Raw genomic sequence first — 26,230 nt, forward strand, 5'->3', positions numbered from 1 at the left:
AACTTTTTATTAGTGGCAACATAGGGATACATAGCACCTTTCCGCCTACACCATACCTATTCAAAACAAATTATAAGCATCATGGTTATGACATTTACATAGAATTACTCTGATTCGTCATCAGAGGACTGGTTACATAAGTTCTGAAAGGGCCCATATATCTGTAGGTCTGCAAGCTGTGGGTCGGGTCATTACATACTGTTCTTCTGATTCATTTACATACGTCAGTTCACGAAGAAATTGGTTCATACTTGGTGGGCCTTCATGTTTCCACTTTAGTAGGATACACTTTTTAGCAATTGCACATGCAACATTAATCTTCTAGTTTTCTCAGAACATTTGCCTATGTCCCCAAATAAATATTTGTGGGGCTTCAGGTCTGGTGGGGGGGGGGGGGTGTTAAGGAGAATTCTCTCTTTAGGCTGAATTTCCTAACCTAGTGAGTCCCCCAGCAGCTTTGCTGGATTTCTGGAGTTTGTTTTTTCCTCCTGCCAAGAGTGAGACTCTTTCTCCCACTCTTGGACATGATATATGGTGTTCCTTTGACTGCTTATGTGTTTTATGGGCTATGGGGTCCTTTACTCCAAAGGGTCTCATGTGTTTTTACCATGTGTGTTACACAGCACTAGGGTTGTAACGGTATACCGGTATACCGGTATAGACACCGTGAACAATTTAATTATCTTTAAATAACCGTTACCTTGTTTGTAACGGTATACCGAATCCCGATATAAATTATGTTTTTGTAGTGCACTTTACAATGAATGCAAGCAGGGGTGTGAGTCACTGGGCTGGGCTGGCTGGCTTCTGTTCAGCGAGTCTGGGGCTGGAGGCGGAGTTTGCCCAGGCCCAGGCTTCACAATGAATGCAAGCAGGGGTGTGAGTCACTGGGCTGGGCTGGCTGGCTTCTGTTCTGAGCCTGGGACTGGAGGCGGAGTTTGCCCGGGCCCAGACTTTACAATGAATGCAAGCAGGGCTATGAGTCACTGGGCTGGGCTGGCAGGCTTCTGTTCAGTGAGCCTGGGACTGGAGGCGGAGTTTGCCCAGGCCCAGGCTTCACAATGAATGCAAGCAGGGGTGTGAGTCACTGGGCTGGGCTGGCTGGCTTCTGTTCTGAGCCTGGGACTGGAGGCGGAGTTTGCCCGGGCCCAGACTTTACAATGAATGCAAGCAGGGCTATGAGTCACTGGGCTGGGCTGGCAGGCTTCTGTTCAGTGAGCCTGGGACTGGAGGCGGAGTTTGCCCGGGCCCAGGCTGCTTGGAACATTCCTGACGCATGTGTAAGACAGACACGGGCCTGCAGCAGAGAGGAGGTTACAAAAATAAGTTTCTGAAGTTTCTATCAACACAGCATGACTTCAGTCACCAAGAAGAACTCTGAAAAGCCAGGCAGCTATTAGACTGAGCAGGGAGCAGATTTACTTCAGACAGTGCCCTCCTGGATTCTGGAATGGAGGCCCACTGGACCTGCGCAGGGTTGTTCAGTGCCAGAGTTGTGGCCTGCTCCTTGACGATCGTGGGTGCAATGGCAGCACCTGCAGGAGCCTATATACCTACGTACGTGCAGCAGCAGGTAAGGTACCCCTACCTACCCTTCCTTTCCCCCTTCCCAGCCCTGTTCGCCAACCCCAGTTACAAACCAGCCACAGGTGTAACTGTAATTCCTATCCTCAGCTCAAACAGGGCTAGGCGCGAGGAGGGTATTGGGAGGGAAAGGGGGCACGAGACAGGCATAGGCAGCCTCAGCGAAGAGAAGAGAAAGTCAGGATGCAGCTTTCCCCTTGTAGTCTGCCGCATTAGACAGAAAATTAATAATGGGGATCAATTTCTGCACTCTGCCTGCAAAGCCCCGTGTGTGTAGTCTCTTCTGTTTTAGGGGGCATGGTGAGGGGTAAAATATGGGGCACTGCACTTCTCTCTGATGCCAGTTAGCATGAGAGGAACGGACATGGTGGCGGCACATTATGCGAATGCGCAGGGTTCTCACTCATGTACTGACTCAGTTTTAAAAACTAGCAAGCACGTATCTCTCCAAGAAAATGCATTTCGTAATGATCCTGCACAGTTTTTATTATCCCCCTCGCCCCCCCTTTCAAAACTATTTGAAACCCCTCGCAAAACTAAAAGACAAACATTTAGAGCGGCACAGCACACTTCACCCGAGCAAATCGAAAGTGGCCATTTACTGTGTGGCCTTAGAACTGTCTTTTAATTATACAATTGCTCGGTTATTATGAATGCTATATGTGGCATAGTGCATTCTACCAGAAAAGCAGTTAAGTCTTGGAATGTACTAGGGAATGGTGGTACAAAGCATGTTTTGACCGTACCCTAGCAGTTTACTCTGTATGTTATGTTCTGCAGTGGGCAAAACCATTGTTCTGATCGGACTCTACCCCAGACCCCCGCCCCCTCCCCCCGGCCACCAAAATGTTGGGCTATTGATTCGACCTGGCTGACCTAAAGAGCCGTGGCCGGACCAAAAGACAAAGGGGCTGCATTACTAACTTAACTCATTTCACTGTTAGCACCTGTATTCGAATGCATGCATACATGTGGGGTTAGCACTGCGTACCAGGGGAGTGATTGGAAGTGTAGATGCGCGCCAGGGGAGTGATTGGAAGTGTAGAGGGAGCATAGGAGACTGCTCATTCTCACAGCAGTTCTTAAGTCCTCTAATGACTTGCCCTGTACTTGCCTTTAGCCTCTCAGAGGTCCATCTCTTCTTGATTGGCCTGCATTTATGCCATGCACAGATCGCCACCTCTGGTGGCTTGGCCTGCAGAGCTGTCTGAAGTTTTTTCCCCAGGCTAACACTCCTATGATAGCACGTGTCTGTTGAGAAATTGTGAAACAAATAAAACAATGTGACTCATCGTGATTTGTGTCCCCTGCCAGCTGCGAACACGGCCATGTTACCCTGACAGAGGCAAGAGCCAATTTCAGCTCCTAGAATTTCACAACTGAGTGTTTAGCCCCGAATATAAGAGTGGGCCCGCCCAAGGGGGACGAGAGTAAAAGCAAATAATATACCCGAGAGTTTCTGACAAGCCTCTCTCTATGTCTTCTGACTGTCTCGGAAAGGATACGCTAGCCCATGTCCCTAGAGCAGGCCCCTGCACCCGCCGGCACTGTATAGGTATTGCTGTTGTGTGGCCATATGCAATGCATGACTGACCCTTGGAGACCCAATACGTTGCATGCTGGGACATGTAGTTTAATTGCTCCTACCATAATTACTGATGTTTAAGAAAAACAGGACTGGCTGAGGCTGTACGCAACTAACACAGGGCTAGGCAACTGGCAGTTCTAGAAATGGTATGCTGGGAAGAAAACTCTGTGGGGTCGGTGATGCACCTGCTGCTGTCAGGATCTGATAGTGGGGTATCGCAGCCTTTTGTTATGTTGTGTTGTAAAGCTTTCATGTTGTGCCTTCATGTGTCCACCGTAGTAGTCTCTGAGCATCCAGGCAGGTCTGGAGGTTGGCATATTGTGCGCCCCTTGCCCGGGGTATCCAGACCGTACTCTGTGAAAGGAGAAGGAGTGGATAGGGGCCATTGGAATGGGGGGAGGGGAGGTGGTGAGGGGGGAGGGAATGTTTTGTGGCAGCAAGGCTGCATGTCCGTCCTGTGGATCTGAGAACTTGTTCTTCAGAAGGGGGATAAGAGACGCACGATTCAAATTAGGTTTCGGGGGAGACGTGGCCTGCGGGGTGTTAACAGCTGTAGAAACCACTCCTGGGCACCAAATGCTCTACTCCTGTTGCCCCAGGGCCAGAAGGCGCTCACTGCTTTGACATTCAATCTTTTGCCCGCTCTCTATCAGTAGGGGACACTCGAACTGTTGACAAAGCCCCATGGGCACTTGGAGGAGAGCGCCTCCTTCCTGAGAGCAGGATGTTGGCCTGGGCCTCTTCTGTCATCGGCACTGGTGGCGTGAAAGGGCTCTTTATTCCGTGCCCGGCGCTGCTGCTGGCAGGGGCGAGTGGCAGCTCTCCAACTGGAAGGGAAACCAGGGTCATGGGGGATCCGGCACCAGGCCCCCGATCTGACCCGAAGCCATGATGCAGCGAGGGGGTGGCATAGGAAGCGGGGAACCCCAATACTTGGGCAGGGCTAATGGGATCACTGGAAAATAATGCTAGGTGGTGTGTCAGAGACGTGTGGTTGTTCTCCTGCAGGTGAGCGCTCCTTAGGGCGCTTTTACCCAGGGGGAGGGTGGTCGCCTCTTTAAACAGGGGATGGCCTACACTGGCCATGCACAGGACTTCAGGGGTCTCGGTCCTTTCCTGCGGCCGGAGATCCCTCAGATCAGGTTCCAGAACTCAACCTCTTCATCCCGAGGTTCAAAAGCACTAGAGCAGGGGGGGGCAGCTTTCCTGTTGCTGCACCAAAAATCTGGAACTGTCTTCCCATGCATATCAGAAACAAGCCACCCCACCAGCGGTGCAAGAGCCTAATCAAAACTTGGCTCTCCAACAAGTTTTAACAATCCATGACAATGAGATCCTCATTCTTTCACTTCACCCTTCAAGGATATTTCCCTCTGCCTGCATTGTTCTATAATTATGTTATGCCCCGAACTGCACTTCCAGTATTGCACTATAACCATGCCATGCCTTGACTCTGAGAGCCTCATTCTCCCACTTCACCCGGCTATCTTCCTCTGTCTATATTGACCTATATCTATGTTATAGCCCCGCACTGCCTGTATTGTATTATAACCATGCCATGCCTTGAACTGTGCCGCTGGTGGCTTAATCAACCACCCTAACCCTCACTGCACTGTACTTTCCCCTGTACCCAGTTAAGCCTGTTCATGTAACCTACGCCGTGATACCTCCGGGTTTGGGCGTATAACAAATGTAATAAATAAATAAGTGGGTGATTTCAGAGGTATAGGGCAGAGTTAACAGCTTTTAGCCTTCAAGCTTGACCAGAATAGTCTCATTGGAATGTGTAAAGAAGTTAGATGCCCCCACACAAGTATGTTTGCCACTCCCCCACATTCTCTGAAGTTAGCGCCTCCACCAACATTTAGCCCCCCCGTCCCCCACCCACCGAAATGTTACCCTAGGTGCACCACTGGAAGGAGCAGATATGCACACTTGCTGTTGGCAGAGAGGTGAGGAGGGAAGACTTTCCTGAAACCGGCAGCATTAAACTTTTACTCTGTTTGTGCACATGCAGAAAAATGTACTTGCACTAACACAGTAAAACTTGAAAGCTGCTATTTTCAAGACTTCCATGCCCGTCTGCCTCAGCAAAATCAAATGCTCACATAAGCCCCCTCCCCACGGATGCGAGCCTACATATAATGACATTATGTGTACTTTTTCACACCCGAGGTTAGGGTCTGTGCAATTGCTTTTTCTTCAGCATATGTGTTATGTGAATGTCACTAGAATAGCATTTTGGTAGTCAGTCTAGTCATTTATTTCTGTGGCATGACCATATCGGTACAAGTGTTATCGTGTACAATCTACTTTGTATGGCATGACAGTATTTTACATCATTTGAGATTTGTTTTTCTTCATATTGATGGTCTAATTACCATTAGTGCGACTGAGACATAAGTGACTTCTACTACAACACTTGCATGACTCCACATTTCTTGACCTCCTACCTCTCTAAACTTCTATAAAGGTTGTATATTGTATGACCAAGTTAAGTTGGACCACCAGGATCCCCGTCTGCTGCGTTAAAGTAACATAAATTTATGTAAGAAGAACTAAGGCAACTTCTTGGTGGAGACTCTTGTTTGTGTTTTGTGTCTTGGTGAAAATGTGTGACTTTCCCTGGCAAAATATTATCTAAGATAATGGTTAAACACGCGTGTGTGCTATACCGCGATAACCACGGTATACCGTCATTTCGCATGCAGGTTATCATACCGTCAAAAAATCAATACCGTGACATCCCTACACAGCACCCTCTGTACAGTAACACAGGGGTGTCATAGTGACACCCCACCATAGACTCCATACCCTGGGACAGACTACTGTCTCCCAGGGCATGTAAAGTCACCATTGGCTTTACTAGTCCCAAATTATTAACAGAAGCCAGTACAAACCATCATATTGTGGACGTACTGGTCGGGGCAATTCGATTGCCCCGGGGTCTGTTAGTCGAGGGGGCACGTCTCCGTCCCCCCTGATCGAGTTTTGGCTGGTGGCAGTGGAAACTTTTTATATTCGACCGCAAATATTTTCCTATGGGATTTTCCCATTGTTCAAGGCTACCAACTTTAATTATTTAATTCTCATAGCCTCGAACATACCACCGGTTTATTTAATTAATATTAATTCTCCTAGTTGGTATTTTTTGCCAAGACTAAAATGGCGTTTGTGTTCTCTTCTGTGACTCCAACCCAAGTCGAGCCGTTTGTTCCACTTTTTGGCGGGCTTCTCCACAGAAGCCTCCAAAAGTGGTGCCACTCTGTCTGGGTACCACAGGGGGTGTGGGAGGGGGTTTAGGCACCCTGGACTGAGTTACCTTGGTAACTCAAGTCGCACTCTTGTGTGATTGGCCCAAGTGGTGAGCCGGCCGGCTCACCACTTAGCATGTTTGATTGACAGCTAGGCTGAGTGAATGGGGGTATGCTGCATAAAAGCAGGGCTTTGGGGACTGGAACTTCAGAAGTCGCCACAGGACCTGAGAATCCGACGAGGGAGAAGCTGAACCGACCTACCACGACGACACCACCGGTGGAGCCCTGCAGAACCGACTCACCACTTCCCGACGACAAAGATCATCTCCCGGCTGGAGAGGCTTCTTCCCCTGACTGGTGGGCACAACCAGTTTACCTTCTTTTCTTCGCACCCCAGACCGGTTTGTGGTCGAACTGCCCGTGCCAAGCACCCTGGCGGCCGGATAGCCACTCGCCACTGAACCGCGAATAAACTGACCGCTCCTTGTACCTGAGAAACTCTGCGGCTGTTTTCTTCCCTGGCAGTGCAACGGACTCCTCTCTTCCCCCGGACGAAGCACCGACTTGCATCCGCTGCCAGGAACAACTGCCCCCGCTGGAGTGTTCTCACCACTTTAAGGTACCGTGTCCACCAGGCCTCCCTTTCTAAAGATTGCTACAAGGTAATAATAACTCCTTAACCTTCTTGACTGGGCTGGCCGCCTTGACCCTCTAACTGGTCCCTTTCTTTGGTCCAACTCCTTTTTGAACCATTACAAGACTTTTTGTGCACTGCAACCGTGTGACCTTGGACACATTTTGTTTCGATCCTCTTAAAGCGGATCCAGCCTACTGACTCTGAATTCACGGTTTTACCTTACCTTCCTCTTATGTTTTTGTAAAAGTGTTGGGATCTGTTTCAACTTGTTCTCTGCTTTTCTCTCCCTTTTTAAAACGAATTATTAGAGTGCCATCTACGTTAAGCGCTCACCGCTGTCTGAAAATAAGTGGGGCTTTACTTAAGACTTGTCTAATATTCTTTTAAGGGAGTGTATATCTTTTAGTGACCGTGTTTTTGAATTGCTTACTATTAGTGCCCGTGTGTTTTTCGAGATGTAGTTTTAAATAAATAATTCTCTTTTACACCAAGCCCTGGTCAGTGTTTACTTGTTCTATTGTGTTCTCTTGACCTATTGCGAATACTCTGTATACTGCCTAACTCTTCTTGAGGGAAGTCTGACTGCTCAGCCACTGCTACCAAGTGGGTTTACTGCCAAACACCTGTAGTCTTAAATCTTTTGCAGTGGTCCCAGAGGGAACTGCACAGGTTTCTGCCTAACGGGGATCTGCGTGATTTCTTCCAACATTTCAGCAACTTATTTCCAAAAGCACATCACCGCCCGACACTCCCAATACATATGAAAGTCTCCTGCCTGTGGCATATTACACTTAGGGCATGCATCCGACGTGCTGGGGGTAAATTTCGCTATTTTAATTGGGGTATAATGGAGCCTGTTCAGTATCTTGAATTGGATTAGCCGCAGGCCAGCTTTTAGGGAGACCACCTTAGTCAACGAACAATATCTATGCCATTTCTCGTCCTCAATGGGTACCTGTAAATCCCTTTCCCATTTTTCTTTTACTTGGTTTGTAGTGGGTGTTTGGGCTTGTACCACCGTGTACAGTCTAGATATTCCCAGGCCTCCCGCAGCGGTCACCATCTGTACACATGGGTGTGGCTGGGGTTCGTCCGGAAATAGCGGCCATTTTTTTTAAAATGCTGACCGCATGTGGTAATATTGAAGTGTCTTGAGTGGCCCACCTCCTAATGCTCTCAGTATTTCCCCCAGGGTAGCAAATTTGCCATTTATGAACATATCTCCAATTTTCATTTCTATATTGTGGTCCCAGGATTCCTGTATTGCGCTGTCATGTGTGGGGGGGGGGTATGCCTGGGTAGTTCCAAAGGGGTATCTCTGGATTATGGTGTTTCTATCTGCAATCTTCTATATATGGCTTCCCACGCTTTAACCGTACAGCTAACTGGGTTGTATTTGCATGTGTCCTTGTATTTTGCATCAAATATGGCCAATTGAATATTCGTGGGGTGTGTGGTATATTCCTCTATTAGTGCATGGGGTGTCTCCTGCACGGTATCATACCAATGCTTTGCAAATTGTGCTTGAGCCACATGGTAATATAGCTCAAAGTCAGGAGCCGCTATACCACCCGTGGAGTATGACTCAGTCATCTTTTCCCAACTAATCCTAGCAGTTTTCCCGTTCCAAAGGAAAGTCACTACCATGGAACTGAGCTTGGCAAAGAAGGTTCTACCCGGCCATATGGGAATATTAACACAGAGCAGCTTGGGCAGGATAATCATTTTAAGGACGGCCACTCTGCCATGTAGAGATCGGCAAACGCCCCCACATCTGGAGTTTTGTGGTGATGGTCTGTAGCGTAGCCTCATGATTGTCCAGGTATAGTGTGATCCTGTTACTAGACACCAGGATCCCCAGCTACCTGATATGTTGATCCGACCATTTAAGTCCGTGTAGCACTTCAGGGCACTCGGTGGACGGCGTGAGTGGAAATATTTCAGACTTGGCTCTGTTCTCCGTGTACCCAGAGTAGAAAGCAAAATTTTGTATTAACTCCATTATGTGTGCTATATTTGTCCTAGGTTCACGAATATATAGTAGCGTGTCATCGGCGTATAGTGAGATTAATTGGATGGATCAGTTTATATTTATGCCTTTATCAGTGTGTCTAAGTCTCACCGCAGCTGCCATAGGCTCTATAGTCAATGCAAACAGCAGGGGCGAAAGCAGACAGCCCTGCCTGGTGCCCCTGCCCAATAAGAAGAGTTCAGAGATTGACCTATTGGTCAGGACTCAAGCCCCCGGTTCTGTGTATAGTAGCTTAACATAACTAATGAAGTTAGGCCCCATGCCAAATGCCTCTAGCACCGTAAGGAGGTAGACCCAGGACACCGAATCAAAGGCTTTCTCAGCATCTAAGGATATTATGGCTGCGTTTCTCTTGGGGTCTATCTGCGCCATTAGCCTGAAGAGCCTGCAGAGATTCGGGGCTGTGGACCTGGTGGGAATAAACCAATTTTGATCGGGGTGGACCAGTCCGGGGACCACCGGCAAAAGTCTAACTCCACATGCAGCCACTTTTTGAACATAGAACAAACTGTTAACCATGGTCAAACTATAACCTGGGTCACGCTTCTCCAGGTGACCAGAACTTCTCCCTTCAGCTAAATCTTTTCCTCCAAAGATCGACCAACTCCCCCTACCTCCCCTTGCCCACCCACCCTCGCCCACCCACCCTCGCCCACCCACCCTCGCCCACCCACCCTCATCAACCCCAACTCGACGATGTACCCAAAAAAACTCTTGGATCATTCCAGGGGTAGCCATGTTGCGTCACATGACCGCCCAATCGTTTCCACAACTCCGTCAGCCATCTTGAGTGGAGCCGCCTTGCTCTAGGAAGCGCTAGAATTGTAGCTCCGATGATGTAGCAGTGTAGAAAGCGTTTTGACTAAAAAATGTACCTTAATCTTCTGGTCTGGGTCTGTTGTTTTGAGCTGGTCTACCTACTCTATTTGGGAGGGGCTTAGAAGCCTCAATGTATTAAGTGGCCTCAGCTGCGCCCTACCCGCATGCTGGATCCTCATCTTGGCGGGGAACATTGGAGCATATGATATTTGCCGTTCTCAGAGGAGTCTTTTGACTGGTTCGTCGGATCTTCTACTTGCTTGAACACGTCCGAAAAGTCCAGGTATATATGCATCCGGTTTCCTTCATGGTGTAGTGTTCCAGCCTCTCTAGCCATACGCAGGATTAAGTCTCTGCCTCTATAATTAAGGAGTCTTGCAATTATTGTACGAGGCGGTGCCCCTGGTTTGGGGACCGGGGCCAGCGTGCGATGCGCCCTCTCAACCAGGAAATGTTCGGAAAATGCTTCCTGGCGGCCGAATATTGTTTTGAGAAGTAGTTAAAGTTGTTTTTCCTTTTGGCTTTTCCTGAATGTTTCCGCAACGCCCACCACTCGGATGTTGCGTCTTGATCTGCATTCGAGGTCTTCACATTTTTTTTGTATTTTAGACATAGCCTCTTTGAGCTGGGTGATATCTTGAGTATGATGTGCAATCGTATCTTCGTTGGTGCTTATTCTATGTTCTGCTTCTGTACACGTGCACTTTGTCAAACCTGGCCTTCAGGGAGCCAATGGTGGACACTATGTCATCCAGCTTCGTATTGACTGCCCGGAATCCATCTTGCACAATTGTCGTTAGTCTATCTTCTTTATCCCCATTCTCCGTGTCCACAGCTTCATTGTTATTGATGGGTATATCTGCAGCGGTAGATTGTGTTTGGCTAGCAGTGTATACGTCCATAGGGCCTTTTTTTCTTGTTGCTGGGGGTCTTGCCCACTTTCCCCGGTTTTTGGGGTTCACCCATGTCGCTGGCCGTATTATGCTGTGCTATGATATCTTTTCCCTGGCTGTAGCCCGTGTCTGCCTCTTCTGAGTCTAGTATAATGTTCCGCCGTGTCACCTGGCTCCTGGCGTGTGGGCAGATGGTGTACCAATTCTGATGGACAGTGTCCTCCCACGTATTACTTCATAAATGCTCAATAATACGGCTCTGAGGATCGTGTCAGAATTTCCAGTGTTCAGTACAGCCAAACCGCCAGAGAGGGGTTACTGCCCGCCGTGCCCCTAACTTCAGCGCTGTGTCCTGACTAGTGAACACCTCTTGGTTAGTCAATTGAAGATAGGTGTCGAGTGTGTACCCCAGGGCAGACCGGCACGGCCGCACCGCAACCGCGGTCCAGTTTATTGGGCAGCAACTTGGTTTAGTGGGAGCACCAACCTCCCTCCTTCCCACCATCTACCACACAAACCTCTTTCTCCCGGCATGTGCAGGTCGGGCGTGGGTTATGGGCCAAGTTCTGGAAGTAGGTTAAGCACCAGGTCAGTCTCGGCCGAAGTGCGCACATGTATTTGATGTTCCCGGCCACAGGATTGTCAGCAGGGTCCCGTGTTAATGCAGATGACTGCCTCTGCATGTGTCGCCTCCCGACGTCCCGGGCAATCAAGGGCGGCTGCAGGCACCATCCACCGCCGTCTCGGGGCGGGCGAGGGCCGCACTCCCCACCAGAATCACTGCAAGCGTTTTCCGGAGCAGTTCGGGTGAGTTTATTTTGCCGAGCGACGGACCGCAGGGCCTCCTTACCCGCAGCCGTCGTTGTAGTTCTTCTTACGAAGGTGAGCGACGGGCTACGTCCCCGCTCCGCCCGGTCCCAGTGCCACCCGCGGGGTCGCTGTTCTGCCACTCCCCAACGGAGCGCCGCAGCGCAAGTAGGGTCTTTGGGGCTTCCGCAATAGCAACGTCTCAATGGTGCTGACGACGTCTCTTCCTTACGGCCGATGCGCCTTTCGGAATTCTTATCCAGCCACAGGGTGCGGGCTGCATCCACAGGCCCCACCCCCACCAGGCCCAGTGTTAGACTGCGACCGCCGCCTCAAGCTACTTCCTCACGGAGCCCTTAGGCGGGTCACGCCCGCATTAGAAGTCGGCAGAACTTCTAGTCCCCCAAACTTCAGTGTTTCTCGCCGCAGCATTCCAGGATTTGCAGGTACCAAGGACGGGTCATTAATGAATCTGTATCTCAATTCTTTAGTCTTGTGGCGGCTTCCGAAAAGGATTTATAGTTACAGGATTTTGAGACGGAGTGGGAGCTCAAAGATCAGGCAGCCATCTTTACAGTGCGCAACAGCGCCCCCTCGACGGTGTTCTTTTTTTGCCAATTCAAGATGGCTTGTCCTTTCCTGATCATCCATCTGTGCAGGGTGGGGGAGGCCTTTGTTAGTTTTGTCTTGGGCGGGTTACTATGGGAAAACCTGTCAAGGCGCCAGTTGGGACAGGAAACTGGGTAGGACTCAACCTCCCCTGGTCTTTGTCTTCTGGTGTGCCTGCCTGGTACCAGTTTTTAACTGGGAGGCTGGCTGTCCTGACAGCCAACATCCACCGTTTCAAATGTACATGTGTGCTTATTGGCTGGGTCCCTGAATTGGGAGGCATGGATCCTGAGGCTAAAGGAGGTTCACCACTGGAACGAAGAATCCCGATTAAAATGACCAGCAACACTTGCAACTTCTAGCAACCATCAGCTTGCCAAGTGACCACTGCTGTCCTGGCTCCCATCTTCCATGCGACAAGGGAGCTCCGAAGAGGACCCTGCCGGACCCAATTGGTTCTAAGACAACCTGCTATTTGAGATCCCACAACGAGCTTTGACCTTCTCTGGCTGCAATTTGCCAAAACCCTGTGACCATACTGAGGTGCATAGTCTTCCAAAAATCCTCCTGTAACTTTGGGCTCCTTCCAGACCTCCACAGGCGAGATTCCACTAATTGACGTCCCATCACCTGATTACTGGACTGAGAAAGCTAGACAAATTGACCGGGCGGTAACTGTTCTTCACTGGTGCGTTGAAAAGGGTGCCAAAATCAGGGCTGCAAAGAATCCTTTGCTGGGCATCTTTCTACTCGACTGCTGCTGCAAGATCCCTTCCAGTGTTCCTTATTTTGTCACCATGACCAAGAATCCTCCAACCGGGTCTGATGCTTCACCGTGAGGGCATCCTGCATTCTTGCAGGTAGTCCCAGAGGATCCTTTGTTCAGGTGGCCAGGAGAGGGCCATTGCTCTTGGTTCCCAACCCTGTGGGCGGACCAAATCCATGTACTTTTCCAAACTTTCTCTACTTCATCGAAGACTTTCGACTGTGCGCGGGAGACTTGACCCATTGCAGGACCACTTCGATTCAGATTTATTAATTATTTCAATTGATCTCCCGCCGGGCTCGGACCAACTTAATCTACTTTTATCACTGCTCAGCTGGGTACCGTACTGTTAGGCAAGATTGTATGCAGTAACCCTGTGGGAGACTAAACCGGTCTTGTCCTCTTGGTATTAGGTAACCCACCTATCGGTACAGGTCTATACTACGCAAGTTGGTGGTGACTAAGCAGCCAGACTTATCTCAAGAGGGTTAAATTAGAGCTGTAGCATCGAAATCCACATAACACTTGCACTCAAGGTTTTCTATATTTATTTATTTGCATTTTTAAAGCGCAGCAGCTGCCCTCGGGCATCGTGGCGCTGTTACAAGAAGGTTTACTTGGCGTGTTGATTCGGTTACAGGAATGGCTGTATTTCCAAGGTTACATGGGAACCGTAATCATGATACAGTTGTAATTTACAGACATTGTTGCATGCGATAAAATTGGAAACTGGGTTTACTTAAATAGGGTGGTTTTCAGAGCTTTTCTGAAAGCTGTGTGGGATGTTTCCGCTCTTAGTTTGGGCGGTAGGGAGTTCCAGGCTTTTGGTGCTAGGACTTCGAAACTCGAGCCGCCAGCTTTGACTCTAGTGAAGTTAGGGATTGCAAGTTGGTTGGCATATAGGTCCCTTTTGGGTCTGAGTGATTGGACTGGTTGTATCCGTTCATTAAGGTAGCTAGGGGCAGTTTGGGCTATGCATCTCTGTGTGATTGTGAGAGTCTTGAATTGGATGCGCTCTTTAACTGGGAGCCAGTGGGCATTTTGTCTTGCTAGGGAGATGTGTTCTCTCTTTGGTATATTGAGGGCTGCTCTCAGAGCGTTGTTTTGTGCAATCTGGAGTCTATTAATGTTTTTGGCTGAGGTACCTCGCAGGAGGATGTTGCAGTAGTCTAGTTTTGTGCCTATGGTGGCTCTGGCGATGTTGAGGCGGTTTGTGGTGGACGGGTGCGGCTTTACTGCATTGATTAGGTTGTAAGAGCTGCTGAGGAGGAGATGTAACTGACATGTCTGTCCATGGACAGGGTAGAATCTAGGTACCCCCCAGAGTTTTTACAGCCGGGGATACGGAGATTACGGAGTTCTCGATGAGGAAAGTACTGTATGTATTGTCTAGTTTATTGAGATTTTCTTTAGGGCCCACTAGTAGGATCTCTGTCTTGTCTCCATTGAGACATAGGCCATTGGCTGCCATCCATGCCTGGATGATGGCATAGGTATTTTGTAGGGTTTTCAGGTCTTGCTCGTAGTCACCAGTTAGTGAGAGAAGAATTTGAGTGTCATCGGCATTTTTTTTTTTTATTTTTGCATTTGTTAAGCGCACTTGCAGCCCATGAGGCATCGAGGCGCTGTTACAGAGGAAACAGATTAAGATTAGATTTTTTTTCTTTGTCTTAGTTACGTATTTATAACGCGCTTAAACACTCGGAGGTTTCTAAGCGCGGACCCGGGGATCGAACCAGTTGTTGCTTTGTGTCGTCTTGCTTCCAAGACGCGCACGCTGCCGCTGTGCTATCCTCCCGGGACATAGTTGGTGAACGTTATGCTGAATTATTTTAAATCGTTGAATAGTGGGAGTGTGAATAGGTTGTAAAGAGTCGGGGAGGTGCAGGACCCTTGTGCGGTCCGTTTTAACTAAGCCTTCTTTAAAAAGGGCCATATGCAACAATCAAAATACACTTCAAAACACCTTCTCGGATTTAGAAAAAGCAGGTAGATATTTGTTAGAGATGCTGTCAATACACTTCCTACACCCTGGGGTGACCGCAGTTGCTAGGACAGTATTGGCCTTCATATATCACTTTTTATACTTCACATTCTGCGATTGTGGAGAAGGAAAAAGGTTAACAGATTCTGAGAGCATGTGAGCACTTTTCAATCTCCCAATTACGTCTAGATGAGCTCTTTCCCAGCAATACAAGGTAAACCTATGCACCACCTATGACGGACAGTTAGAATCAAAGTCAGTGGGTGAGAAGAGTCTGCAGGGAGCCAGGACAGCCAAAGTCAACTTGAACAATGTCTTTGGAGCTGAGGCACTTCTTAAGGTAGCAAAAAAGTCTTGCACAATGTTAGGGTTTGTAAGGAATCACTGTTTGGCCATAAGCTGTTAGGCTTGTGAATGTCAGAGCCGAGATCAACTCTGCAAAAAAACAGCTACTGCAAGTCTGCAGTGAGATAATGCAAGCTATAGACGCAAGAGGTAAGTACACTTTGCAGTTTCAGCTACCGGCAAATAGCACCACAGTGGTTCCTGGACACTTGATGGGCTTCCAATGCTTCTGGAGTCCAGCACTCTGGTGAGGTGACTCGGACTTGGGTCGTCCTGCTTCAGGATGGTCCTCAGGATCTTCCTAGAGCCCTGGTCCGGCTTAAAGATGATGCACTAGACTACAGATTTCTCAACCCCAGGCATTCGGTTACTGCAACAGCCAGGAAGTTCAACCAGTTGGGGGACCTCCAGCAAAGTTTGTCTTGGGGTTAGTTGGTCACACTAACCCAAGGGAAGAAGTCCTCTCTGGAGCTTCTCTAGGCAATTCGGAAAAGCAGTTTCAGCACAGGGCAGTTAAACGGTCCAGGAGGATGCAGCAAGCTTCTCTTCACGATTCCTTCATCAGATGTTTCGTCGAGTGGTCGACTCTGCCTTCAGTCCAAGAAACCTCACCTTCTATGCAGGTTTCTCCCATTCATGCACGGCCTAGCTGTCACTCGCATAGCAGGGTGGCTGTCCTGCAAGGGCAGCCAGCCAATAAGCACTGGGCATATTCAGGTAACCAAGGAGACTGAGGACAGGGAGTTTTGGCACCTCCCTCGCTTGCTGCCCTGCCACACACTGGAGCCAGAGGCGGGTTTCAGTACTGAAGCCGGCCAAAGGAAAAGTGAACAAAATGGTAAAAACTGGTTTGGCGTGCAGAGTAAAATTTTGACACAATGGTCACCCATGAGGGTTCAGCCTGCGGTAAAAATGCACAATGGTAGGAAAATTAAACAACTGCTACCAGCCATTTAAAGTCGTGAGGGTAACATAAAAATGTTACATGAGTAAGTCGGAAAAGGGTCTACTAACTAACCCCCAGCACTCCACGTAAAATGGAGTGTGCTGGACCTACATAGGAAAAAGTTAAGTAAAGTAAATTTCACTTAACTACTCTTGGGAACAATAGTTCACCAAAGAGAAAGTATTTAAACCGTAAGAGAAATCCAAAGGACTACTGTGACACTGCACTGAGGGTGCTGTGGGTCACAATACAAAAAGCAGAGGCCTATGGAGTTTGTCAGACTCCAAAAACAATGAAACGGAGTCCAAATCAGATTACAATACATGAGCGAGTGGGGGAAAAGGTCTCACTCAAGGATAAAAATGAAGTCCTAAAGTCCAGCAAAAGAGCTGGGGGTCTCTAAGGTTGAAGGGAATTAGCACAGAAAAGAGAATCCTCCATAACACTTAGACTTTCAATTGAGCACCCATGCAGTGCTGGACTACTCTAAAGGTGTTGCAGCTTGCTTTAAAGTTCAATCACTCATCAGCAGTTCAGTGTCACCTGCTCCTCTTAGCGCACGCGTTTTAACAATCTTCGTTCCAGCACTCGCCATGCAATGTTGCTGCTTGCAACCTTGGCTTCAACACAGACCGATCTCGTATTGGTCTCCCCAACTCACTGGCTGTGTTGATTTCACGGACGCTGCTTTGTTCTTGAAGGCAAGGACAGTACCACGACAGCTGGTGCTTCTTCACGACTTGATATTTTTTTGCTGGAGGTCCCCGGGTACCTCCGACACCCACTGCAGGATTCTTCAGCCTGGTTTCCTGCTCTTACGCTTTCTGTTCTCGGGGTTTCATTTAAGTAACGGTTCCGTGTCGAAAAGGTCAAGAACTTCCCTCCTTGCGACCCCCTTCTGTTTCGCTTTCTTTCTCCCCCTCGTTAAACTGCCATCTTGGTACTGCTGTTTCCTTGTGTGCTTTGCTTCACACAGTGTGCTCTCGTGCTCTGCCTTTGATCTGTGTGGAGAAGTGTAATGGAAGTGTGTTGGTCAGGAATTGCCTGTTCATTGTATTTGGACACGCCAGGTACATTATGCGGGTGTTAGTCTGTTTACCCTTACAGGGGGCTGTCGGTGAGGAAGTGTAGGGGATGGGGGGGGATAGTTCCTTACCATCCTACCAGGTAGGATGGAGTAAAGATGTTACAGGGAAGGGGATACCCCGTCTCGCCATCTGGTGGCCCACTCCCTGAAGAGCCCTCAGCTTGGTGATTCTCCCGCACTGGTCCACCCCCAGGAACTGCATCCAAAAGTGATGGCCGTGTCCTGTCCCCCTGGATGACAGATCCCCAGGGACTTGCGGGTGAGACACCTTCTGGTTTCTCACACAGCCTACCCTCCCGGTACCTTGCCCATCATACCACAACTCTATCTTGGAAAAGGGAAGGAGAAAACACCAAGGGAAGTCAAACCATTTTCCAAACCTCAAAAGCAACCCAGTTTTCCCTTCTAAACCCAGAGCATGATTAATAGATCTCCCATTGTCCTCTCCCGAGGAATACAAAACCCGGAATTCTTATTCACCAAGACATCCCTTTTTAAAAGTGTGGTAACTTTTAGAAAGTTTTTCAAGTTTGGCTTTGCCATTGCTTGTATGTACAAACATTCTGCAAGTAGGGGGACAATCTTATTCACTAGAACAACTTGTCCTCTATCCCTTGCAACTCTTTATTGGTCCCCAGAAACGCTCCACTACCCTTTTCCCGCATCACAAAAGGTTGGATTTTTGGTGAACATTCGGGCACAAGGCCCCATACATCTTTGGCATGGACTTTTAAAGTTTGTGTTGTATCTCTGTGGACCTGTTGTGCTGCATACTAATGCTTACCTTCCTTTGCAGGGTGTTATGTATATTGCCCTACTTCAGTGATTGTATATATATATATCATTTAGTATTGTCGTATTACATGCTAGTAGTATTTATTTTTATAGTGTTAAATGGCCATAAATAAGTATTTGTATAACACTGTAAGTGTGTTCCTTGACTTTTGTGTGTACTCATTGAGGGTCCCTTACCAGGCTCACTCCATCTGAGACTTGGCCTTGGTCACTTGCCTACCGACCTTGAACTGATTTGGCTACAGCTCCCAGGTTTGTCCCCGTCACTAAAGTAGCTTGACCTGCTACAATCTGTCCCCCCAGGCCAGAGTATAGAAAATCAGTCCTAACATTAGCCAAAACCCATTCAATGTAAACTTGGAGAGCAGTCAAGGCTGTTCTCAGGAGAGTGAGGTCAGGGCTCCAAAATGAGCCCACACAGTGAAGCACACAATAATTCAATTTAGGCACTGTATAAAAATACAAATATTCTATGCCTTAAAAACACACTAAAAAGGAAACCAGCAGGTGATACTATTGAACAATACTCAAACATATATAAATTCAATGACTTAAATCAGCACAGGAGGTAAGTAAAATGATGCAGTAAAGATGGAACTAAGTCGCAAGTAATTTTTCCATAACTTCAGCAGTCCAATCTCTAAGAAGAATGTGGTCTTATGCCGAAAGGTGTCGGGAGCCACAATGCTTCCCACAGAATTTATCTGTAACCGGTGAGTTACTTGTGTAGATTTTTTAAAATAGGAGATGTTACTAGGTAAGTTAAATGTGTTATCTTTCAAATGGTACTACCCAGGTTTCACCACCTAAAGGAGGGATGTCTTGGTGAATAAGAATTCTGGGTTTTGTAGTTCTCGGGAGAGGACAGTGGGAGATCTATTAATCATCCTCTGGGTTTAGAAGTTAACTAGGTTACTTTTAAGGATTGGAAAATGGTTTGACTTCCCTTGGTGTTTTCAGATTGTACTGCCCAGATTACACGACCCAAAGGCAATGGAATGGGAGGATAAAAAGAGCCTTGTTTTCAATATTCGACGGAGGAGCGGAGAGGGGAGACCAATGCATTGCTTTTACTTGCCCACCTTAACTCAGAATTTCCCAGGCTACTTGATGAATCGACTGGGGGTTGGATCACTCGCTATTGGATTTGGTGAGAGGTGCCCAGGGTGCAAGGATTCCTCCAGTCTGGTCCAGGAGCAGAATGCAACCCTTGAAGATGGAGAAATGAAAGATTCACTGATGCATCCCTCTCTGGGTCACTTCACAGGACTGGAAAGGCGAGTTCTAGTGACGGCCACTGCACACAGATGACGGCAAGCGTCCTTCCAGTCTGGTCTCCCCATGACCAGGGGTTGCACCTTGTATTTGGACCTGACTGGAAGAATCCTTGCACCCGCAGCTCCTGGGCATCTCAATGGAACCAACGGTGGGAAATCCAACTTCCAGCAGCCTCCACCCCCCCATACACCCGTTGACCCAGCAAGTCCTCTGGGAAAATCTGATTCAGGGGGGTAAGTAAATGCAGCGCATTTGTTATCCTCTGTCCTCCATGGGATTACATTGGGAACCAGTCCCTTTGTATCCTAGCGTTCCATTCCACTGTCTTTTGGTTGTCTAACCAGGGTAGTATTATCTGAAAGATAGGAATACAATTTACTTAACCTACTAACCTTGTTTAATATCTTCTTTGAACTCGCCAACACAAGTAGAATTGGAGCTTACCCACAGACTACCTTCTGGCAAGAAGCTTTGTGGTTCCTGTGATTTTTGGGCAGAAGCCTGCATTCTTCTTGGGAGATTGGACTGCTGAAGTTAAGGAAATTCACTTGTGACGTGGGTCAATTTTTACTGCATTGATTTTCATAACATTTTGGGTTGAATAAGTCATTTGAATGTATTTTAAGACCATATGGTGAATGTATACATGTTTATTTTTGAGTATTTAATACTATCCTCTGCTAGTTACTTTTCATATTTATATACATTCCTGTCCAAATTGAAATATTGCATGATTCACTGTGTGGACTCATTGTTGGACCCCTGACCCACCCATTCTTTCCTAAAAATAGCCTTGACTGCACTCCACGCTTACCTTGATAGGGTTTTGGCTAAACTGAGTTCCCTGTTTACTATATAACTAGGGTGGCCTCCTGAAATCTGTCCACCAGGCCAGTCTGTCAGGCTGGGGTGCACATTGTCAACACTTTACTGAACAAGTTAAGTGGTTAGAAAGCCAGAGAAGCTTCCACATAAATTGGTTAGAACAGCTGGCAATCAAGATAGCGCTAATCTCATTCCAAACCCTCTTAAAAGGAAAGCGAATCCTCATAAAAATCGACAATGTTGTGCATTGACAAAGCAGAACACACTAATGAACTGTCGAGCCTTGCACAGAATATCTAGCGCTGGTGAATATGAAGAAGTATTCATCCAGGCACTTGTTATAGGCGACACAACTGTCTGGCAGACACTCTCAGCAGAGTTTTGATAACCAATGATAACAGAACACAAGTGGGAACTCAACAGCACTACACATGTCTCTGTCCCTCCAATGAAACTTCATTCTATTCCGGACCTGCTTACTCAAAACAACAAACCGGAAAAACACGCACCCTCAGCCATCTTAACAGCCTGGCTCCTGAGAGTATAGAATTTGCACATTTAGGTCTATACATACAATGTATTGATATATTGCAAGAGGCAAGGAAACGAAATACCAGATGCTATTTCAACCAATGCAAGAGTTGTGGCCTGGTGTAATGAAAAACAAATACGATATGTTGCCCTACTGTAGACTTGGTAATGTATCCTTGTGCCTTGAAACACAATTTTGGCTGCATAGTGTGCATTACAAATACCCCAATAAATAAAATCCTAAGCATCTTGTATATTGGGGTCTAGTTTAAAGTTCATTTAAGGTTCATTTAGCAGCATTGTCGGCTTATACCACATCACAATCTATCATGGTGGAATATGCTAGTAGTTAAACCTTCAAGAAGGGAGTCCAACATATCAATTCCAATGTCTCACCCCCCACACCAGGTGAGATTTAAATAGTGCTTTTGCAGCTTATGGGCCCAATGTTTGAGACGATTTATAAAGCCCTGTTAAGAACTCTAGTATGAAGTCTTTCCTTACTAGCCCATCAATCGGAAGGATCAGTGAGTTACAAGCCCTATCAGTAACTTAACACTTTATAACAATGTACAGGCATGAAGTAGTGCTGAGAACACACCATAGATTTTTTTAAACAGATTTCATCTCTAAGATCCATGTCAATCGATCTATTGAATTACCAGCTTTCTTTCAAAATCCATGAACGAGGAGATAAAGCTTTACACATACTTGATGTTCGTAGAGCTGTTGAGTACTGTCTAGACAAAACTTTGAGAATTCCGTCTCTCAATGCATCAGGGAGAAAAGAGATGCAATCACTAAAGCAAGCATTGCCAGATGTATTCTGGTTATATTTCTGTGCTACTCTCTAGCAAACTATACTCTTCCGGTTACAACCTAGAGCACATTCCACCAGGAGGGTATCCAGTCTTTGCATCGAATACAAATCATTGAATGCTAAAAGCATCGAAAAAAAATGCATTAAAGCATCTAATGCATTTTTTTCAACGGTAAAGGTTTTATTTTAATGGGTAAAAAAACAGGGGTTGGGGGATACCCATAAAAAAATGTTTTTAGATGCTAAGGCATTCGATGCAATCACTATAAACCCACCAGGAGTACTGGACCAACTTTACCGTCACTTGATAATGTCCCATTAGAAGCCATTTGCAAAGCACCCACATGTAGTTCAGTGCACACTTTTACACAACACTATTGTGTTAATACAAACAGGAACAGATCCTCAGGTGTGACCAGCAATTTAAGTGTATTTTCAGCACTTGCTTTAGCTCACCTACCTCCTACATGGAATACTGCTTGCTAATCTGTGCAAAGCATGTGAATCTAATCTGATTCACGAGCCCCAAAAGGCAGGTATTACTAACTAGTAAGTCTTTCTCTGGATTTTATCTGCTTAGAATCGTATGCGTCTACCCATTCTCCCCACAAGGGAGCAAACTGAGCAGAGGAAAATATTTTGAATTAGAAAAGATTATGTAATGCTCCACATCAGCCACTAGATGGCCTATGCAAGAATGCGATTCTAAGCAGATACAAGCCACTGAACAATTACTGATGAGTAATATTTGCCAAATACTTGACCTACATAGTTTCACACACTGTTAGAAAGCAAACAATCCGAGGACGTAGACGCACACAGGATCATGGGTACCCGCAGACGTAGTTTAGGGATAGTGTTACAGGTAGGCCCCTATCGGCCCCCATTTTCAAAATTCGAAAAAACAAGGTGTAATACTCTGCACCCACCACTTGATGGCCTAACCAAGGCATGTGATTTTAAGCATATACAAGCCACAGAAAGACTATTACTTGTAAGTAATATTTGTTGTTTTTTGATAAAATACAGAATTTACATTTAACCCTTAAAACATGTCTACTTTTTTTCAGTCTGTAGAAGAAGCATTTGTGCCAGTTATCAAATTATGCTTTGATGGAATAGAGGTAAGAAATGCTTGAATTAAATGGCTTTATCTGTTGCAATCTGAGTGGTGAAATATAAATGCTTTCTTTTTCATGAACAGGTATTTCTTGGTGCCTTTCTATTGGTGTCTGAACTTTATTAGCCATTTTATACTTTGAAGGTTTGGCAAAAGATTCAGTGAGGGAAACTGATGCTAACGATTGGTAATGTTTTCTTCACATGCAGCACAAATGGAACTTGACTATTGTTTACAGAACAAGGCTTGGTAAAGTGAACCACTTTGGTTATCCTAAAGGTACCTATGTGGTGAGCTGCATAGCCGAAGAAAGCATGGATGGCTATGAGAGGGAAGTGTTACAGCAGATTATGTACAATCCTCTAAATATTGAACCGCTGATCTTAAGGGGGCCTAACACCCGACAAAGGGAAGCCAAACCTCTTAAAGGCAAGTACTGTGGATATAGTGACAAGGCTTAAAACTCAATTAGGGTTAGTACGTCAACACACAGGTACAATTAGTCCACCCACTAAACTTTAAAATCTTTTTCGTCTTAATACACCACCCTTATCTACGGAAGAATACATGCTTTGATTATAATAGTTTGACTCACCCCACTGCTTTTGTGGGCCTACTAGCCTAGATGGACATCCAAAATAAAATAAGAGGGTGAGTACAAGGGAGCCACACAAAGCAGTTACATTCCCTTGTGGCCTGCACAATTAGGCAGTGTCTGAAAGGCACAACCATATATAAAGTATTTTAAATCCCTTTCTTCAATTTTTGAAGAAGAAAGAACTGATGAAGAGGATGCCCCTTTTGGCTTTGAATTTGGAACTCCAAATGTACCAGAATGTCTAATTTCAGAGGAGAGCAGGATGAGACCTTGTTGACACTCTGCATAAAGCCAGTGGTGTTGATACATTGCCTGAAATGGAGTTTGGCATGCCAGAGCCAGGTTAGCATGCTAACTCTTCGTATCGTCACCTGATATCCAGGGTGGTGGAATATCTAGGCTGGGGTAGACCTCCGGTTCAATTTGTCCAGGATGACCTTACAGATGGTCTGCACCAAGGTCCACCTACAGACCCAGTCTTACCTTTTCATGTGGCTTTACAAAATAGGGTGGCCAGAAATTGGGAGTCCCCAGAGACCATCCCTGCGGTGGATAAATCCCTCGCAAGAAAATACTGCCCTTCCAGTAGCTAACCATGCGATCTGTCCAAGCACCCCATTCCCAAGAGTTTGTGGTCCAGGCAGCCACAGCGACCTCAAATAAGGCAGCATACCCTACCACCCCAGATAAGTGCGACAAGCGTGTGGATGGATGGGTGCGGAAGGTATTTTCAGCTGGGAGTTTGGCCCAGAAGTCAGCCAACTCCACCTGTGCCTTAGCCAAGTTTTCGTACACTCTGTGGGAGTGCATATCCATGGAGGCGGAGCCCGTTCCAGAAGGGGAGGAAAGGGACGGTTTCCTAGCTATCGTTAAGGATGGCAAAGCAGCCATGCGTTCATCCCTTCAATCTGGATTGGACACTGCAGACAGCTTCAGCAGGTCCATGGCTACGAGCACGGTAATGTGCAGCTTTGCGTGATTGCGGAAGTATGGTTTTGCACCGGATGTGTAGGCTAGTCTTCTAAACATGACATTTGACAGGTCTCGCCTTTTTGGCAACAAGGCTAACTAGAGCCTTGAGAGGTTGCAGACCTCAAAGGCAGCTGCCAAATCTTTAGGGGCTGCTGTTAGGCAATCTCAGCCTTTTCGTTCATCAGGACAGTCGTGGAGGGGGCGATAGTATCGTTGTTACTCCTAATTTGGAAAGGCGAGAGGAATGGCCAGTCAGAGGCCCAAGAGAAATCCCTTGTGGTGGACGAGGTAAAAGTGCAAAGCCAGTTCCAGCTTCCTTGCAATGAGCAGCTGCAGCAACTGCTCCAAAACCACTTTGAAAGCCTGCATCACGAATCACCGGTGGGGGACAGACTGTCTCAGCATCTCAAAGAATGGCGAGCCATTACTTCAGATGCTTGGGCTCTAGAGACCATAGCTAAAGGTTTCTGCCTTCCATTCATAAAACAGCCTCACACGAATCCACAGAGGAAACACTCTTTGAGGATTCCAGATCCGCTCCTTGTGCAGGAAATACTAACCCTGCGAGAGAAAGGTGTTATAGAACCGGTACCTGTAGCGGCGAGGAACAAGGGTTGGTATTCCCTCATATTTTTTTATCCCCAAGAAAGACTGAGAACTGAGACCCATCTTGGACTTGAGATACTTGAACAAGTTCCTCAGGAAGGACGAATTCAAGATGGTCACACTTTCTCAGATCCTTCAGGCCTTCCAGTTACATGATTGGTTGATGTCATTGAACCTTCAGGATGCTCATTTTCATGTGCCAAGCCATCTGAAGCACAGAAAATACCTGAGGTGTGCCGTTGGTGGCTCGCACTATCAGTTTGGAGTCCTGCCATTCGGGTTGACCTGGTCTTCACCAAACTGGTGGTGGTGGCAGTGCATCTCTGGAGAGGGTGGGATTCACGTCTACCCCTACCTGGATGATTGGCTGATCAGGACGCTTTCTCCCGAACAAACCCTGGATCATCTCGATGTCACCTGTCACTCCCTTCACAAGCTGGGCTTCTCCCTCGATTACAAGAAGTCACAGATGACGCCTTCCCAACAGCTCCAGTACATGGGAGCTGTCCTAAACATATCCTTGGGAAGGAGCTCGCCACCCAAGGCGAGGGCTCAAGACATTCTTCAGATGCCCACAATCTTTTGGCCTTCGATTTCTTGAGGTGGTTCGGCCTCATGGCATCCTGCATTTTTCTGGTGCAAGATGCTCGGCTGAGAATGAGATCCCTTCAATGGGCTCTAAGAACACAATGGCCCCAGTTATCAAGAAAGATGTCGGGCAGACTTCAGATTCCAGCCAGAGTCTTACAGGACCTTCTGTGGTGGGCCTGCAAGGACAATATTCTGAAGGGAGAATCCTTTTGGCAACCATGGCCGGAGATTACAGTAGTGAGGGATGCCTGATTCACTGGGTGGGGACCCCACACCAACGGTCTGGCAGTCAGCAGTTGTTCGTCTCCATCAGAGTGAAGACTTCACATCAACCTTTTGGAGCTCAGGGCAATCAGACTAGAGCTGAAGGCCTTCCTGCCCGCTGTATGGGAAAAAATGTCCTGATAATGACGGACAACAGTGGCCATGCATTACCTCAAGAGGGGAGGCGTAGGGTCACTACCTCTGTGCAGAGAGGCAATACAGCTTTGGTACTGGGCAATTCGAGAAGGAATCTCCCTATCAGCAGATCACCTAGCCAGGGAGAACACAACGGCGCATGCTCTGAGCAGGTAGAGCAGTCTCCCACGAGTGGGAGCTAGCTCAGGAAGTCCTTCAAGACAAACCCCTCAGGTGGAGTCATGGCTGTGCCACTGGCGCACACATTGGCAACCAACATGGACTATTTGGAACTCATTTATCTTCATAATACTCTTTGAACAGCCCCTATTCACACTTTG

General features: G+C 47.2%; 1 protein-coding gene across 5 annotated transcripts in view; it reads left to right on the plus strand.

Moving 5' to 3' along the window:
- PAPOLA (poly(A) polymerase alpha) overlaps nucleotides 1-26,230 on the plus strand; it is a 1,157,717-nt gene that overhangs the window by 42,743 nt on the left and 1,088,744 nt on the right. For 4 of the 5 annotated variants that reach the window (XM_069637718.1, XM_069637721.1, XM_069637720.1 and 1 more), the window contains exon 6: nucleotides 22,674-22,727. In XM_069637718.1, coding sequence (XP_069493819.1) covers nucleotides 22,674-22,727 — 54 coding nt within the window. Of the gene's footprint in view, nucleotides 1-1,325; nucleotides 1,574-22,673; nucleotides 22,728-26,230 lie in introns of those variants that run through there. The other variant, XM_069637719.1, reaches the window with a different exon arrangement.

This window comes from Ambystoma mexicanum, chromosome 14, assembly GCF_040938575.1.
Source record: "Ambystoma mexicanum isolate Mex_15411 chromosome 14, UKY_AmexF1_1, whole genome shotgun sequence".
NCBI classification, from domain to species: Eukaryota; Metazoa; Chordata; class Amphibia; order Caudata; family Ambystomatidae; genus Ambystoma; species Ambystoma mexicanum.